General features: G+C 36.0%; 1 protein-coding gene across 7 annotated transcripts in view; it reads left to right on the plus strand.

Annotated features, from left to right (window-relative positions):
- The window catches only part of LOC138314455 (tyrosine-protein phosphatase non-receptor type 4-like), a 120,838-nt gene that overhangs the window by 86,867 nt on the left and 14,600 nt on the right, over positions 1-19,371 (plus strand). For all 7 annotated transcript variants that reach the window (XM_069254809.1, XM_069254806.1, XM_069254804.1 and 4 more), the window contains 2 exons: positions 18,167-18,256; positions 18,523-18,666. In XM_069254809.1, coding sequence (XP_069110910.1) covers positions 18,167-18,256; positions 18,523-18,666 — 234 coding nt within the window. The remainder of the gene's footprint in view (positions 1-18,166; positions 18,257-18,522; positions 18,667-19,371) is intronic.

The raw sequence follows: 19,371 nt of genomic DNA on the forward strand, positions 1-19,371 counted from the left end.
GATATCACATGAATGTTATTATACATGTGTCTTGGGAAGTTACATGTGTCTTGGGATATTACATTAATAATATTATACATGTGTCTTGGAAAGTTACATGTGTCTTGGGATATCACATGAATGTTATTATACATGTGTCTTGGAAAGTTACATGTGTCTTGGGATATTACATTAATAATATTATACATGTGTCTTGGGATATCACATGAATGTTATTATACATGTGTCTTGGGAAGTTACATGTGTCTTGGGATATAACATAAATATCATTGTACATGTGTCAATTGGGATATCACATGTGTCTTGGGATATCACATGAATGTTATTATACACATGTCTTGGGAAAGTTACATGTGTCTTGGGATGTTACATAAATATTATTATACATGTGTCTTGGGAGCCTTTATCATTTCTTCATTGTTAGGTGATAAAATAATGCTCTTTAGTTTACAGATGAATTGATAAATATTTCAGTAAAACTTGTAATTAATTTGATAAATCCTGGAGATAGCATACTGACTAAAGCCAGATAGAGTTATCTCCCTTCATTTGTGTTCTCTCCTCTCCCACCTTGTACTGTCATTAATCCAGGTTAGTGACGTTGTCTATACCATGTGAGGATTCATTACCAGTAAAAAGGTTCAATCTATACACATTATAAATTGTTCTATTGATTATACCCCTTAACTGAAGGGGAATGTGGGGGAGGGGGATGTTATAAGGGAATCAACCATTTTGGTTGTCTGTTTGTCATCCAAAGATCTGTCGGGACAGCTCCTCCTTAACTACTAGACCAATTTCAATGAAACCTCACACATACTAGGGACCATGAGCATATGTGCATTAAGGCTTTATTTTTCAAAAAGTTTCGTTTACATGCATGGTAAAATGGCTAATAACTCATTAGTTTTTGGATCAGTTTTGTTCAAACATGGTCACATGATGTAACATATGGTTGCCAGATTTCGATTATCACATGGCTTAAAAATGGTTACCATGGCAAAACATAATAGAGGCTTTTGATTGGTCAAATTGTAGATAATGACCAATCAACACGGAAATTGTTTAAAGGTGTTTTAAAGGATGACAAATACAATGGTAACAGTTTCCAAGACATATGTGCCACTTGTTTGCCATGGTTTGAAATGAAGGGTAAAAGGGCTTAAGCATTTGCTACAGTTCTGGTTTATATCTGGTGACCTAATACCAGATTGAATTCTGAGCAAACGTCACCAAACTATTATCACTAAGATATATGGAATTAACATATTATGGAAAAATAGAAAATTGATCAGTAAAAAGACTTTGCAATTAATTACATTTCTGTATAGGTTTTTTCTAAGTTAATGAAATAAAAACAGTTAGAATTGATAATTTCACCTAGGTATAAATTAATATTACCCTTTCTGTCTTAAGAATATATGTTCCTGATTTTCAGTAACAGTATACAGCACAGCTTAATATGAGGCCAAAACAATCTATATCCAAGATGAATCCTAAAGAATGTAGACTACTTTGTCAGTTTTCCATTAGGAAAGCAATGTGGAAATCAATAGCTATGTCAGTGTACCAGTGTTCAGGGAAGGAAAGGATGATATACATTTACTTAATGAATATAGCCTCTCCTGGGACTTGTCTGGTGCTATATGATGCTCTATAGTGGCTCTATGTGGCTCTGTGTGGCTATATGGTGACAATGTGTCTCTATGGTAGCTCTATGGTGACAATGTAGCTCTATGGTGGTTCTAAGGTGGCTCTATGGTGGCTCTATGGCTCCTTGTGGCTCTATGGTGGCTCTATATGGCTCTATGATGCTTTCTGGTGCTCTATGGTAGCTCTATGTGGCACTGTGTGGCTCTATGGTGCTATATGTGACTCTGGTGCTGTATGTGACTATGGTGCTGTATGTGACTATATTTACACTTGCTGTGCTTGGTCACTATACGCTAATACTAGCCGATTTTGTTTACCATAACTGCATGGTAACATTGAACTTTGAACTTGCGTAAGAAAATGTTTTATGCAACGTAAAAGGACTACTTTTTTTTAAACAAACACATGGCTTTGTTTACATTTTGATGCAACATTACGTGTATATTGTTGTTTTTCATAGAATTTTGGAAAAATGTAAACAATAAATACATGTTTTATATTTATATATGATTCAAACAATTTTTAAATCAACAATTGTATAAAGAAACGGAAAAAATATCCCGACCGGGGGCGACGTGCTTTCATTTTTGTTAAAAATGATGGGTGTCAAATGTAAACATTACCTCTGCGTCTGTGTTCGTCATACGATCGAGTCTTTTGGGTGGACGGGCGTGAGACCTTCTGATAGAAGTCAGTTATAAACATATCCTCTTGTCTTTGTTCTTTGAGAATTTAATCATGTGTATTATAAAACATGCACCGCTAGTAATCCACGTGTTGACAGTTACGCGTCACCACAAATACATTGTATCCATCGAACACAAGTGAAGATGTTCCATCTATAGCCTAGATAGCGATGGATATAAGCGTAGATTATATAATCACATGGCTCCGAAAGATGTAATATCGTCAAGTCAGACGACAATCTCAAACAAATTTAGCTACTTTTAGCTTGAACACTGGTGTTTTGACAACTTCGGAAAACTCCACTGTGTAAGCGTGCGTCAGCCTCGCCTCGCTGCACAATAACAGTCACCGAGTTCACACATGTGGCCGAGAACAAATACTTAATGTTATTACGCTATATATGAAGTTTTTGCAAAATTTAATACCTACTTAAAGTTCTGATCTGATTAAATAAAATTATCTCTGAAATTTACTTTGTTTGTCATGTTTATTTTACATTAAAATATTGAACTTTTTTGTCGTCGCGGATGAATAATTCTACCTTACGTGCAGCGTCATCATTCGCTGTTCACTTGAGTAAGCTCCTCCCACTTTTGACCGACTTTTATTGAATAATTACGTCACTTTCAAATGACGATTTTATTGCATAAAATATAAATAAAAAGTCGTGTGAGTGTAAATATAGGGATTGGATTTCGTTTTTTTTATGTTAACCATGCTTGTATGGAGCAATTCCTCTAAGAATATATTCAATATGGGGCGCTAACGCGCCCCATAGAATATATTCTTAGAGGAATTGCTCCATACAAGCATGGTTAACATAAAAACGAAATCCAATCCCTATATGGTTGCTCTATGTGGCTCTATGTGGCTCTATGGTGGTTTGAATGAGAAGACCAAATAGCATGAACGCCTACGCACAATCATAGAATTCCGTCCAGATTGATCCTAATAGCATCTCCAAGGACTGTATCAAAACAACTTCAATGTAGCCAACAATTTTTAGTTTATTCCTTATTTACATTGCAGACATAAAGAAAAACTAAATAGGGACAAATTCTGATGTATATAAAGGTTTTCTAAGATTTGTGTCTTGATTTTTCTCTTCAGAAAAACTGTGACAGCCGTTATCTAGAAAAACACATTTTAATGTTCTTTTTCAGTTGCACTCACGGTACTGAAAATTTGTAGGTGTAATTAAGTAAGGGCAGTCCAAGAAGTGTTATCAGTTTAAGACCTCCAAAAACACATTGAGTCTGTCCAAAATCACATTGAGTCTGTCCAAAAACACATTGAGTCTGTCCAAAAACACATTGAGTCTGTCCAAAAACACATTGAGTCTGTCCAAAAACACATTGAGTCTGTCCAAAAACACATTGAGTCTGTCCAAAATCCACGGTGGTCAGATCTCTCAGTCACATTCATAGTGTAATGGGAATCTTATACAATGTGTTTTGCCTAGTATGTAATATTCTGATGACTTAATCTGCAGCTTCATTTACTTGTTGGCATTCAAAAAGATATACCAAGACATTTTTTATGAGAATCGTACTGTTGGCAGTTTTGATCATTACATATATTACAGTTTAATCTTGATGAGAATCTTACCATTAGTTTTGACCTTGATTAGAACTTAAATATTATTTCTTAGTTTCACTGTCATTTCTCTATTCAATATTGGTCAGAATGGTTTTGCGATGTAATCTTGGTAAGAATTTACCTGTGGTTTCGCTTTGTAATCTTGTTCAGAATTTACCTGTGGTTTCTCTGTATAATCTTGGTAAGAATTTTCCTGTGGTTTAGCTATATGTAATCTTGGTAATAATTTACCTGTGGTTTCACTTTGTAATCTTGTTCAGAATTTACCTGTAGTTTTGTTATGTAATCTTGGTAAGAATTTACCTGTGGTTTCTCTATGTATTCTTGGTCAGAATTTACCTGTAGTTTGTTTATATAATCTTGGTAAGAATTTACCTGTGGTTTCTCTATGTATTCTTGGTCAGAATTTACCTGTAGTTTGTTTATATAATCTTGGTAAGAATTTACCTGTGGTTTCTCTATGTAATCTTTGTAAGAATTTACCTGTAGTTTGTTTATATAATCTTGGTAAGAATTTACCTGTAGTTTTGTTATACAATCTTGGTAAGAATTTACCTGTAGTTTGTTTATATAATCTTGGTAAGAATTTACCTGTGGTTTCTCTATGTAATCTTTGTAAGAATTTACCTGTAGTTTGTTTATATAATCTTGGTAAGAATTTACCTGTAGTTTGTTTATATAATCTTGGTCAGAATTTACCTGTGGTTTCTCTATGTAATCTTTGTAAGAATTTACCTGTAGTTTGTTTATATAATCTTGGTAAGAATTTACCTGTAGTTTGTTTATATAATCTTGGTCAGAATTTACCTGTGGTTTTTCTATGTATTCTTGGTCAGAATTTACCTGTAGTTTGTTTATATAATCTTGGTAAGAATTTACCTGTGGTTTCTCTATGTAATCTTTGTAAGAATTTACCTGTAGTTTGTTTATATAATCTTGGTAAGAATTTACCTGTGGTTTCTCTATGTAATCTTTGTAAGAATTTACCTGTAGTTTGTTTATATAATCTTGGTAAGAATTTACCTGTGGTTTCTCTATGTAATCTTTGTAAGAATTTACTTGCAGTTTCGTGATATCATCTTGTTAAGAATTTTCCTGTCGTTTCGCTATATAATCTTTGTCAGATTTACCTGTGGTTTCTTGGTCACAAAAAAAACCTAAAGTCTCTTATAAATCAGTATGTTAGTGCAGATTGCTTTTTGCTATGGTTTGGCACTAAGTATTGATTAGCCATTGAATTAAAGGTAAGTTATGTTTGGGGTATGTACTAGAGTAGACTATGACTCATTGTCAGAGTAGTGGGGAGAGCCACCGTCGGATCAATAGTTATTATCTCCTACAGCTGAAAGCTATAAATACCAAATAAAACGAAAATCAATGTGGATTTTTCAGCGTGATTGTGTAACAGTGTACTTGTGTGTACATTTGGGCTGTTGCTTTAATTCAGGGATTCCTAGGTGTGTATGTTTAGTGAGCTAACCTGAATAACCCACTTGGTCAGGTGTAAACCTGGATAACCCACCTGGTCAGGTGTAAACCTGGATAACCCACCTGCTCAGGTGTAAACCTGGATAAACAAATCTGGTCAGGTGTAAACCTGGATAAACCAATCTGGTCAGGTGTAAACCTGGATAACCCAGCTGGTCAGGCGTAAACCTGGATAACCCATCTGGTCAGGTGTAAACCTGGATAACCCACCTGGTCAGGTGTAAACCTGGATAAACCAATCTGGTCAGGTGTAAACCTGGATAAACCAATCTGGTCAGGTGTAAACCTGGATAACCCACCTGGTCAGGTGTAAACCTGGATAACCCATCTGGCCAGGCGTAAACCTGGATAACCCACCTGGTCAGGTGTAAACCTGGATAACCCACCTGGTCAGGTGTAAACCTGGATAAACCAATCTGGTCAGGTGTAAACCTGGATAACCCACCTGGTCAGGTGTAAACCTGGATAACCCAATATGGTCAGATGTAAACCTGGATAACCCACTTGGTCAGGTGTAAACCTGGATAACCCAATGTGGTCAGATGTAAACCTGGATAACCCACCTGATCAGGTGTAAACCTTGATAACCCACTTGGTCAGGTGTAAACCTGGATAAACCTATCTGGTCAGTGGTAAACCTGGATAAACCAATCTGGTCAGGGGTAAACCTGGATAACCCACCTGGTCAGGGGTAAACCTGGATAACCCACCTGGTCAGGTGTAAACCTGGATAACCCACCTGGTCAGGTGTAAACCTGGATAACCCACCTGATCAGGTGTAAATCTGGATAACCCACCTTGTCAGGTGTAAACCTGGATAAACCACCTGGTCAGGTGTAAACCTGGATAACCCAATCTGGTCAGGTGTAAACCTGGATAAACCAATCTGGTCAGGTGTAAACCTGGATAAACCAATCTGGTCAGGTGTAAACCTGGATAAACCCATCTGGCCAGGTGTTTTCTATCCTAACCTTGATAATGAAAACCCAAAAGTAAGTCAATGTGGCCTAGCTCTAATTTAAACTTAACCTTCATCAAAGAAAAAAAATAAACAGTATATAATTCGTGTTTTCTTCTTATAGGGTATTTTGCGCTCTTTGATTGAGTCAATAAAACAGTCTTTAACATTCCTGTTACAGTAGTGAAAGGGCCAGCAATAATGTGGTAATATGTTTATATTTGTATTTCTCAATACTTTATGTATAGATTAATTACAAATTAATATGAATGCCTGTATATAAAGGCGTTTTTACTTTACCCATATGGTCGTTTATAAACATTGAATGGATGGACTGTAAACATTTCTAAAGGATTGAGTGTCAATATTTTGGATAGTTAATGTGTGGACTAGTGGCATATTTACTTGTATAAATGAAGATTAGCTCAAGTGTTGAGTCTGTTATTGGCTGTCTCTCGCAGAGGAAACAAGAAACACTTTGTTTTCTGTGTCAACAGTTTAGGAAAACATGACCGCCAAATGCATACTTGGTTGTGGTATGAGGCTGTCGTCTGGTAAACTCTTGTTTTGATATAGCAGCAAATTCCTTTTAAATCTCTGTGTGTATCAGTTGAAGATTGTTATAATGAATGTGTCCCATTACTTGACATGAACAAGTTATTTATACTGATCTCAGAAGTTTTCTCCATTACTCAGAACCCATATCAATGTCCCTGATACAGAAAGTCAACATTGACAGTCTGATGATAAAAACTTATAAAAAAACAACACCGCATGCCACCATATGTCGGGCCAATCACATACCAAAAATATTTCCCAATCCCTGTCTGGGTGTTGATTCGGCCTGCCCCCTATTAGGGGTTACTACTGGTAGTCAGAGCCGCGACTGTGGTGAGTGCAGGTCAGGTGAGGTAGCAGACGAAGGTGTTATCACTGCGTAAAACACACTTTATTAGAAAGTTTCCTTTTAAATTATATATTTCATGTGACATGTCGAGTGGAGACGTACGTGTGGAATTTGAATGAGAAATTTATGAAGCATGCCACTGTACACTGCTGTCATGTGGGAGAGAGGATAATGGCTGGTAAAAAAGGAGGAGACAGAATGTGCCAGGACAGGTGTACACGTGTCTCAAGTGGCTACAATTATAAACGAAAAGATTTATAATATAAAGCATAATTTATATTTATAGAGGACGCTATGTAAGATGAGCCGAGTGTTGGTGTATATATGTGCTGTCAGCCGAGATTTCCATAGTGAAAAGGCTTTATAATGGATTGAATCAGTGGTTTTAAAAAGTGGAGATTTGAAATTGTATGTGAGCAAACGTCACCGTAGTGTCATGCAGGCGACGACTCACATTCGTAAGACAACCTGTCATACCAGGATGTTCAACTGAATATTCACTACAAGCTTTGGAATATTAGACATTTATCTGGTGTTACGGCTGTGTCACACTTCGAGCAGACGACAGTTGGTGAATCTCGGAATGCAGGCCAGAGCAAAGAAAATAATGGAAGTAACTGATATAGTCGATGGTGGAATTTAATATACCATTAAACTTTGTTGTGGCAGCAAAAAGAAAGTAGATACAAGAAGGCAGAGACATTCCAATGTGTTCGGGAAAGATATTTAGGAAAAATCTTTCAAAAGGACATATTGTGCTGATTCTATAGTGAAATGTTATGAACCATTCTTTTGTGGGTGATAAAAAACTTCAATGACACATCAAAATGTTTACATATATATATATGTACATACTCCGTTCTGGAGAGAAAAGTGAATGCTGATGTTTAATAAGCATTGCAGGCCTACTACCACTTCACTGCATATTGACCTGTGAAAGATTACTGTTAGTCTGACAAAGGAGCGTGTTCGGATAAATTTGATCTCGTCAAGGTTGTTACATAAACAGCCCAGTGTTGACAATCCAGAACTATTTTCACAAAAGAAGCATTATACATTTTGATTTGCGTAGATTTCTTTCTCTATATGGTATTAGTTCAGGTAAAATTGATTTGTGCTGCCAGCAGTATTTTCTAAATCCCAGTATTGTGGATTCTGGCACAAATCAATCAGTCTGTGAAGGATAGCAGTGTGCAGATTTGACTGGGATTTATAGAAAGTGAAATCAGCTGTAAGAATGAAGCCGCTTTGTTCATAGTTCGGAATTAATTTTAACAGTTGTTTGGTTATACAGGGATGTACTCTCACCATCAAGTGTGCATATACCATCAGTACAGGTAATGGTTATCGGTGAAATTAGAACGCGCTGTTGTCGTTTGTGAAAAATTACTTTACAAGGAATGTTATGTTTTGCCATGTTTGGTGATAAAAGCTAAACTCTCTTTAGACACGTTACATTATATCGGAACAAACCGTGGATTATAGACCGGTCTGATCTTTACAACCCGTGATACAGGTGGCCCTGGCATTCCTCACATTAAACCCAATATTATAATATGGTATGTATGGCCACAAATATTACTATTCCTAGTCGCAATCATAAACCAAAACCGGAACGACTCCAGCGCAGACACAGTATCTCATCTGGTTCAGGTAAAAAATTAAAGTCTGGCTCCAAACCATCTCAAAAGTCAGCTGCTGAAGTGCCATCTGTTGTTAGACAATTGGCTGGTGGAGCATCCGTGGATGATTCCGTTTTGAATCGACATGTTGAACCTAGTGGACACAAATCTCTGGCTGACCGTATAAAAGACATAGTTTTGGAAAAATCAGAGGAGATATATGATGATCCGCTACAGCAAAGATTACGATTAGAGCGTGAATGTTCAGAACGGTATGGAACTCGTCAACGCCAGGAATTACAGCCAAAACATAGATGTCGTCCAAAATTGAGGAGACCGCCTCGTTCTAAAAGTGCAGGAAGTGAATCTCGCGCCGGACCAGGTACATTTTACACCAGATCAACAACAAATTTTACAGACGCGGAAAAACTATTTCATAAATTACACGGGGGTCTATCTAAAGTTGCTAAGCTGGGTAGTATATCCCACAAGTCTAGTGGATTATCAGTCACTCCTAATCACATCCAGGATACAGATAATCCGTCCGGAAAGGATGCGGTGGTCCCGGAGTCCAGCAAGGATGGTGGGGAGTCTGGACCAGATTCACCACACAATAATCACAGCCTGGTGGTACGCCAGTGTCGGATAGGCTCTTCTATAGCCTTTGGCTTAGTCCAGGTCAGCCAGAACGTAAGTCATTCAGGCCACTTATCTCGGCTTTTGTTTAAGTCATTCAGATCACTCATCTCAGCTTGTGTTTAAGTCATTCAGGCCACTCATCTCAGCTTGTGTTTAAGTCATTCAGGCCATACATCTCAGCTTTTGTTTAAGTCATTCAGGTCACTCATCTCAGCTTGTGTTTAAGTCATTCAGGCGACTCATCTCAGCTTTTGTTTAAGTCATTCAGGTCACTCATCTCAGCTTGTGTTTAAGTCATTCAGGCCACTCATCTCAGCTTGTGTTTAAGTCATTCAGGTCACTCATCTCAGCTTGTGTTTAAGTCATTCAGGCCACTCATCTCAGCTTTTGTTTAAGTCATTCAGGTCACTCATCTCAGCTTGTGTTTAAGTCATTCAGGCCACTCATCTCAGCTTGTGTTTAAGTCATTCAGGTCACTCATCTCAGCTTTGTGTTTAAGTTATTCAGGTCACTCATCTCAGCTTGTGTTTAAGTCATTCAGGCCACTCATCTCAGCTTGTGTTTAAGTCATTCAGGCCACTCATCTCAGCTTGTGTTTAAGTCATTCAGGTCACTCATCTCAGCTTGTGTTTAAGTCATTCAGGCCACTCATCTCAGCTTGTGTTTAAGTCATTCAGGCCACTCATCTCAGCTTGTGTTTAAGTCATTCAGATCACTCATCTCAGCTTGTGTTTTAGTCATTCAGGCCACTCATCTCAGCTTGTGTTTTAGGCATTCAGGCCACTTATCTCAGCTTGTGTTTTAGGCATTCAGGCCACTCATATCAGCTTTTGTTTTTTATTTCCCCTTACAGTAACATTGGGTGGGGATGTATACTGGAATCACCCTGTCTTTTTTCCACATTAACTGGATTAATTTCAAGAATCTTCACCATTATGTTGGGACCATTTGTAGAAATACTATTGTCCAAATCTCTTTGTAACCCGAGGTCATTATGTACACAGATTTTGTAAAATCGCAAATAACTCTTTAGTCTTAGGATCAATTTTGTTAAAACTGTGTGACTTGATGTGACGTATGGATACTTGTAATTTGTCTTATCACCTGTTTCAATAACGAAAATTTGTTATATATAGGGGTTTCGAAGCAAGGCAAAAACAATCGTAAAGTTATCAAGTTGTTATGGTTACCAAATGAATGGTAAATATAATCAAAATATGTGTATGGGTAATATGACTAATTCATGTACCATGTGATAACTAATAATGTTTGTATGGGACTAGTATCACCAGTGGTGATGTAACATAACTTTTTGTAATTTACCCCCTGAAATGACGTTAGCGCGGGATATCATCTTCTAACATCATTCCATCACCAATAGAAACAATAGTCCCGCACAAACGTTATCAGGTATCACGTGGTACATGAATAAGTCCCATGGGTGAGAGATGTTTGGTCCAAACTTCCAAAATAACATGTCATTTGAACCTAGAACATGTCGTGTGGTGGCGAGTTTGTGGAAGTGTAGGGTGATAAGCTGTACTCTACATTCCAACACCTTGATAAAGTCTTATCACATCCCGCCACAACTTCACATCTCACCTTCAAGCTCTCACCATTATGGCTGTTATATGAATCAGAGCTGTAGAGAAGTCTCATTTACATAAAGTTGTCATATCGGTACCTCAGACAACGTAATCTTAGCATGTCTAATTAGCAAGTGTGATAACGTGTCATTTATTACCGTCGCTGTTTTAATTAAATACTGTGGTATATGTGTTCCTCTAATGAAATATTTGCTGAAGGAAGAAAAATTTTAAAAATTTTGTTTGTACCTGATGACGTTTGAATCGATTTGATTCTTATTAAGAAGAAACATATTTAGGATCATATTAATGTAATTTAGTTAAGCCTGTTTTAATTATCAGATAAAACATCAATTACAAATCAGCATTCCACATCTAGGAATTTTGTTTCAATTACTTTTAATAAATGCTTGATGATTTTTGATTATCCATTTGAATTACATTTGTGATGGTTTTAATTACATTTTGAGTTTATAAGGTGTTAGATGAGTGGAATTTCCCTTAAGTATTGAGTTTAGTGAACAGTGAAGATAATCGGCTAATGGCAATATTCATTTATCATCATATCAGAGTTGTGTAGTTTTTCTCTTTTCAATTAAAAGTTTAGAGTGTATCAATATTTTAAGTTGTCATGACCAAGAAATTTAACCTGCTTATTTAATAAATCTAAAATTTTGAATTCATGGTGGCAAACTACAAAATATATAAATCTTTAAAATTTCCAAATTGTAATTAAATCCTTGTCTGGTTAGCTTGGGTACAACAACTTATAAACTAAAATCTCCTTTATAATTTCCCTGATGTGCCAGTGTGGTGGTTTAATAATTATGTGGCATGTACAGGTTTTTACAAATTCAATATCAAGTTTAATATATAGAAATGTTTTAAATGTGATGATATCTCATAAAGGTTGTCCGTCTTGTCAGTGAGATTCCACTTTGTCAACCACACAAAAAGCACACAAAGAAGCCGAGACGGGTATGAAAGCCAGATGAATTTTAAAGTCTCCGATTTTTGTATAAGATGAATGAAATAGAATTCTTCAGAAATTCAAGGCTTATAATGTATACAGTATAGAAAAAATAAGAAGTTTTGCTTTTAAAATTCTTTTTGCTCTGTGTATGCACTCCCTGTTTTCTATTATACAATGAACTCTGACCTTGCACATTCTCTAGTTGTGATATCAATGACCTCTCACCTGGCACGTTCTAGGTTGACGAGATTTACCTGGGCAGGATAACAGGTAAACTCGAGTGCCTTGGTGATTATAAACATTTTTAATGAATGATTCATGTGTAAAATACAGAATCAGGTAGAACGGTATATCTGTGGTAGGCTGTCTGTAACAGGGAAATGATTGTGGCTAGGAAACATTTCACCTAGGATAACTATTAAACCTAATGGATTAGTGGGGGGATTTTCTAAAACGTCTGTACAGCTACAGACTTCCATTGTCTATAATCAGTTAATTTGTCTTGTTAATTTTTGATAATTAAGAGAACAGAGAAGTCAAGATAAATACTGATCCTAAAACGTTACCAGAACATTCATAAAATTACCTACCGTATTCAATCCAATATGCGCACATGGCGTTTGAAAAATTGAAAAAAATGAAAAGGTGCTAATTAGACGAAATTTTTGCAAATCTATACAGTTTTGTGAAGTTTTGGTCTTTATTTATGCATGGGCAATTGAAATCCAGGCCTCAAAAAGGGGGAGGGGCGCTTATAGGGACATAGGCACGTATTGGGTCAAATACGGTAATACCTGTCTAGCTATCTACCCACTAAACACTACCAGTAAATGATTGTTGTAATAGACATTAAACAGAAAGGTGACACGTATCTACTGTAGATTGGTGTATTTACCCTGAGTAGTGGTCAACAACTCTATCTGTTACAACCCAGTGTACAACAGTTGTAAAAACTTTATATCACCACATACATGCTCCTGTGATGAAACACTGGATTTTAGTTTTGGTAGTTGAGCTTAATTTCACAGTTCTAGAGGTGAGTTGTTTTGAGATATAGAAATCTTTTATGGTTTTGACAAAATGTAGGACAAGTTATACTTTCAAATTTTAGTTTACCAGGTACAAGATAATGCAGGAAATATATAGATATTTCTCTTATTCAGTTAAGTGAAAGGAATTAAATATTGAAGAAAAAGATTTGGACAATTTTTTTTTCATAAACTAAAACGGTCTGCCTGTTTGAATATTATGAGGGCCATATGACCTTGACCCTGTCAAAATAAAAGGTCAAGGTCACCAATGACATTATTGAATTACAGTAATAATGAAGATATCTCTTAAGTACTCCACTGCTAATGTCTATACAGCACTATGTAAGATTCATTTGAAGTTAGCAGTAGATCATATTATGTATGTTTAAAACAGGTTGTGTTTTAATGTTTATAGTGCAGAACTGGTTTTGAGTGGTTAGTGACTAATTCACACATACACTGTAGTTCCTATCTGTATGTGTGTTAATGTCATAGAAAAATGAGATTTTCATACCAGTTATCATATTTTAGCACAAATAAGAAATGTAGTGGAGATATTTAGTTTGTGGCAGAAAGCTAGAAAGTACAGGTGTTAGAATGTTAAACCTTACAAACTTAAAGTTTCTGTCAAGTTTATGTCTTGCTCGTAAAAACTGGTTTCCTAAAAAAAGGAAATATATAACTTGGAAAGTGGAATCCTCATACCTATAGTGTATATACTGTATAGACAGTCTAATGCAGAGATATGCATATTTAACTGGTTTTTCTCACTTCTATAAAATAGCTTGATTACGAGATGGATTTAAATATATGTGTGCGATGGCCCAGATAGTCACATCTGTATGAGAAGCACGTCTGGATTTGATTGTACCGTGAATTCATCTGACATTAGCAAGCTTTTTGATGAACACGACAGTGATATGTAAATTAGTTCAGTGATACCTGGCAGTTAATTTGAATATTAAGTTGGTTGTCAGCTGTATAGGGTTGTGCCATTGAATGATTAGGTAAGGGTTCTCATCATGTAAACAAGTTGTACGAAATAGCAAAAGTTTATCAAATGAATAAAAAAAAAAGCTGTGGAATAGATCATTGGTCATGAAAAGGGTGACTTTCAAATCTTTAAAACTCCTTATGTATTTTGTATGCTTTCCTGATTCTTTCTCAGGAGAGCAGTTATTACGGGTCTCCCATAGAAGTTCTAAAGAAAATGTCCAACAACATGTGTAGTTTTACGTGTTACTTTATTTAATCTATCAATGGCTAGTGTCATTATTTGGATTTACTTTCTGAATAATTTAAAACCTACATCAAAATTGTTTGAAGTTTATAATCAAAATGCAATTCAAAGTGATGGTAGTAAGTTGAGAGGGAATAAGAAGAGGGGCTTGGGTAAAAAATTGGGAAACTTATTGATGAAGATGGGATGATCTGAGTTTTATGAAAGAATTAATACTTGACAGGAGAATGGAGACTATTTCAGTATGGCAGGCAACATATGGAATAAACCTTGTTCAGACTGAACAGGTTCAGCTGATTGTGGTACATTTCCTACTGCAATGTCCTTTTTAGGAAAGTAGAAATGTATGTTTTATAGAAGTGTATTGTTCACATACTTCACAAAAAAGAAATTTGTTCTTTAAACTAACAGCAAATTTGGAAATTTCTAAACTCATGAAGTTGCTTTAGCATTTAATCTCGGTTTGTTTAAATACCTGTACTGAACGCCTGTAATTAACACACAGTACCCTGTATCCAGATCCAGACTTAATCTCAGGCTTTGATTTCCTGTGATTCATCGTTTATTGAGAATACTTTCTACAAGCATCAATTTCATTATAAACTATGCGTGATTACAGTATAGATAGACTTTCTGAATCACATGGTCAAGAAACCTGGGATTGGGCTTGTAGAATGTCAAGATCATGGCAACCAAGGTTGTTCAAATGAATGACATTTACCTTCATCCAAGATCGCAAGATTTTGATATTATAAAATTTCCAAACAATATCTTGTTTGGAGCTTAGAGTTCCACATGGATCTGATATTTGGCCTGTAGCATACTTGGAGAGAGAGCTACCAATTTCGTTTAAATGAATGACCTAGACATTCATCAAAGATCACAGAAGTGAAACCAGGACATTTTTGATCAGCTTGTTTAATATGATAAAGGGACAGAGAGATCCGATATTGTGCATGTAGTATGCTAGAATGAAAGGCTACCAAGCTTGTTGAAATGAATGACCTTGATCTTCATTCATTTTCGCAGAGATTAATCTGTTCTCTCTTTTAACAATGTCCACTTAACTCAATTATGATTGTTAATACTTACTCTCTGACTAAATCTCTCCTTTCCTCTTTCCTTTCTACATTACATTCCTTCATCCTCTCCTGTCTTCCATCTCCCTTATCTCTTCCCTCACCCCTATCACTTCTCTCAACCCCTTCTTCATCTCTTTTTCATCTCTCCATCTTTCCTCATGTCCTATGCCTCTGTTTCCCTTCACTCCTTTATCTTCCGTTCCCCCCTTCCATACCCTATAAGAAAGATACTATAATAGAGATGCTCCCCCCCTCATCAACTCCCCCCCCCCTCCCCCCCCACCCCCCACCACCACTTGTAAAGTTTACCTGTCTTGTACAATAATCACCGTTATGTATAACGGGCCTGCAAGTTTCATGTCGGGGAACAAAAGATAACAAACATTTCCTGGAAAAATGTATGTGGGCGTTTTATTGACACGCTAAGAAGGAATGTTTACAGGTCTGCTGTGTGTGGGTGTTCAGCTAGATACAGCAGACGGCAAGCTATTTGAGCTATTGGATAGGTGGAAATGTAGGTTTATAGTTAGGAAACTCAGACAGTGATGAACTTCTTGCAGAAATATTTTTTAATAAACTACAAATATTCTAAAAAATTTGACTGTGGAAGGTATCATTTGTGAACAATTTTAGTTAAACTTGGAAAATTGAAAAGTCTTGTATACTTTGACTTGTAGAATGGAAAATTGGAAAGTCTTTTATACTTTTGACGTGTAGAGTTTTTGTGTGTTAAATTAACAGTGATGTGGGTATTGGTTAATGCCATTCCAATGTAGTATGTCGTTAATGCCACTCCAATGTAATATGTTGTACAGACTGTAGCACCATGTTGGGGAAGGCACTTTGATCTGGTGTACACAATGTTGGTATTTACATGTGTATATTTTAGGTTTGACCTCTAAGGTCAGCCTTGTGGGACAACATTTAGTGGTGTACTGTTTTGGAGTCTGCCCACACATTTCCTGTATGTTTACACATAGGTTTCCTTCCTCCACACCAAAATACTCGGCTCGAAAACCACTCGCTGCAAGTTTGATACAGAATGCTATTGAACACAATTAATTGGATTATGATGACTACGTAGGTTATAGATTGGATTGGTGTCGATGTAGTACATAAGTTGTTTATCTTGTATGCCATGTTATGTAAGGACGGTCTGCAGGAAGGAAGAAAACGTCATCACAGATTGTCCATTGCTGCACTTATCAGAGTTGAGCGACAGTGTATGGCTTTCTGACGTAAACACCACACAATTGTTTTCAACATGATAGAAATGAGTGAAATCTCTTGCTCGCTGAAATTGAATCGGCATTGATTTGTGGATGCCGTCATATCATTAAATTAAAAGGATGGAAAGGCTAGAATGATACAAGTGTGCTTATTTGGAGGTGATTTTTCTCAGGGATCTAGAATTTGTTTCAATATTTTGTGCTGTCCTGTCTGCATGCATTATACTTATAAGGCCTGATCAAAGAACAAGATGTAGCCAACCAGGATGAAATGTTTACAGTGGGCAAGTTTTCATAAGATCGTTAATGTTAATGATTCATGGTGACTTCTAATACAATGACATTGGTCGTATCAACAGTAGGAAACAAAAGGACTTACCTTTACGAGTGTCACTGGAGTGTAGACCCCATACCTCAGGTAAAAGATGTTTACTTCACTAATCTGTAAATAAAATAGGACAACATTGAAAATAACTGGAAATTTGATATTTAAGTTTTATATTGTTGGCTGCTTGTTAGCTGAGTTATTTGACTTTGTTTGTGAAAGGTTAACCAAAATTGATTACCATTACAAGTAATCAAAATAGCCTTCAATTACTGATTACAGTTGATTAATTAATTACAATCTATTACTTGATTACAATTACACCATGCATGTAAGGGACAATCATTTGTAAAGCCATATAACCCTTTTAAGGTTTTCATGTTTTCACTTGGAGGAATCAAGTTTTAAAATTCTTGTTCCGAATTAGAAATTTTCATTTCAAAAATGTTATATTAAAGATTCAATTTGGATTGGGCAGCAGGCAAAGCCTACATACACCCTCTCCACAGGATTACATGTATACAAAAGCATATTTTTAAAAGCAATGTATTCACATTTGACTGGATCTATAAAATAACATTGTTCACAAAGCTTGTACATGTTATTGAAAAACATACTTAATACATTATTATGTACATATACTATAGAAGAAATTACATAGAGCAATTAAGTAGAAATCAAAAGAGTTGTTTTGTATTTTACCTGTTACATCCTTTGATGAAAATATAAACTGATTTTGTGTAATTCACAGCCCTGTAGACCACTAGAGGTCATAGAGACTAGGCCCAATAATTGAAATCTACAACAAATTTAATTCTATAAAATCTTTGCTCTGCTGAAGGATTGTTAGAATTTGATTTTATTGGTTTGCAGCATCTTTGGGTAATGAGGAACCAAGTTTGTTTAATGGGTTTCCTTTGTCCCCTATCGCCCTGTTGTTGGATTGAAAGGATTCACCGTTGTTCATTTTTGATTCGCAGAATCTTTTGAGTGTTTAAGAACAATACCAATAATTAGTTATACTGAATTATCGATGGACACTTGTGTAAAATGCCTTGAATTAATTTTACTGAAATTAACGTAATTGATATAAAAACAGGAAATTAATCATATTGAAATTAAACGTTTATAAATTTCCTTGTTTCAGCCAAACGGCAATGGTTACCCTGAAGGACATGGTCTGGTTACCATCCGGATGAACCCTGATGAGCAGGGGCGGTTCGGGTTCAATGTCAAGGTCAGTCAAATGTTTTAAAAAATATACTCAAGGCCAACAAAAGAGATCTTCCTCCTTCTACATAAGTTTTCCTCATAATTATATCGCTCAAATTCTTATAACATAACAAGTTACTCGGATTTCAGTAAATTGTTTATTTCTTTGCTTTTATGCTTTCAGAATGTTCCACAGCTGATTATCAATGATAATTGTCCCATACAACATTCTTTTTAGGGATTTTTTGATGATTGCAGCCATTATATGAACTTTTAATCTTTGTTCTACAGGGAGGGGCAGACCAGGGCATGCCCATCATTGTATCTCGAGTTGCTCCCAGTACGCCGGCAGATCTGGCCTTCCCACGTCTAAACGAGGGTGACCAGGTTTTAGTGATCAATGGCAGGGACGTTTCACAACACACGCACGAACAGGTAATGACGACATCTTCAAATATAAGTAACTTGTGGCAGCATGATATGGTCAAAACTATCTGGAAGTAAGATTATCTGACTTTAGAATCATGAAACAAGTCTGCTTATCCACGAAAAAATCATTAACTTTTTGTGACATCATCTGTGATGACTTAATTAGGACTGTTCTACTGTTTTAAATTTAGGAATGTTTCATAATCTTGGGACTTTAATATTCTGATGTAAATGAATCTCAATACAAATGTGTTTCCTTGATATTGATTTATAGTTTTGCTAGTATGTTGGTATGACCTATGTGTTTATTCAAGTGATAGAAGTATTGTGATACAAAACTAACAAATGTTAAAACTGATCAGTTATTCTCAATTTCTGTTGTGTTCTCCCATTTCACTAATACCATATTTGACCCAATAAGCGCCCAGCTTGTCGTGAAGAAAATTGAAAAAATGAAAGGTGCTTAATAAGACAAAATGATAGCAAATCTATACAATTCAAATTAAGGCCTCAAAAGGGGGAGGGGCACTTCTAGGGACATGGGCGCTTATTGGGTTGAATACAGTATCTAGGGTCCGACAGATGTAGACACTCTATAGAAATCATTGTCTCTGTCTGTAGGCTTGTCTGTCCAGTATTGGTTTCCAGGAATTTTGCTAAAAATCCAAGAGGTTTATTATTTAAAATTACATATGGTTATAGCTAATGTTC

The sequence above is a fragment of the Argopecten irradians genome, chromosome 2, assembly GCF_041381155.1.
Source record: "Argopecten irradians isolate NY chromosome 2, Ai_NY, whole genome shotgun sequence".
Taxonomy (NCBI): domain Eukaryota; kingdom Metazoa; phylum Mollusca; class Bivalvia; order Pectinida; family Pectinidae; genus Argopecten; species Argopecten irradians.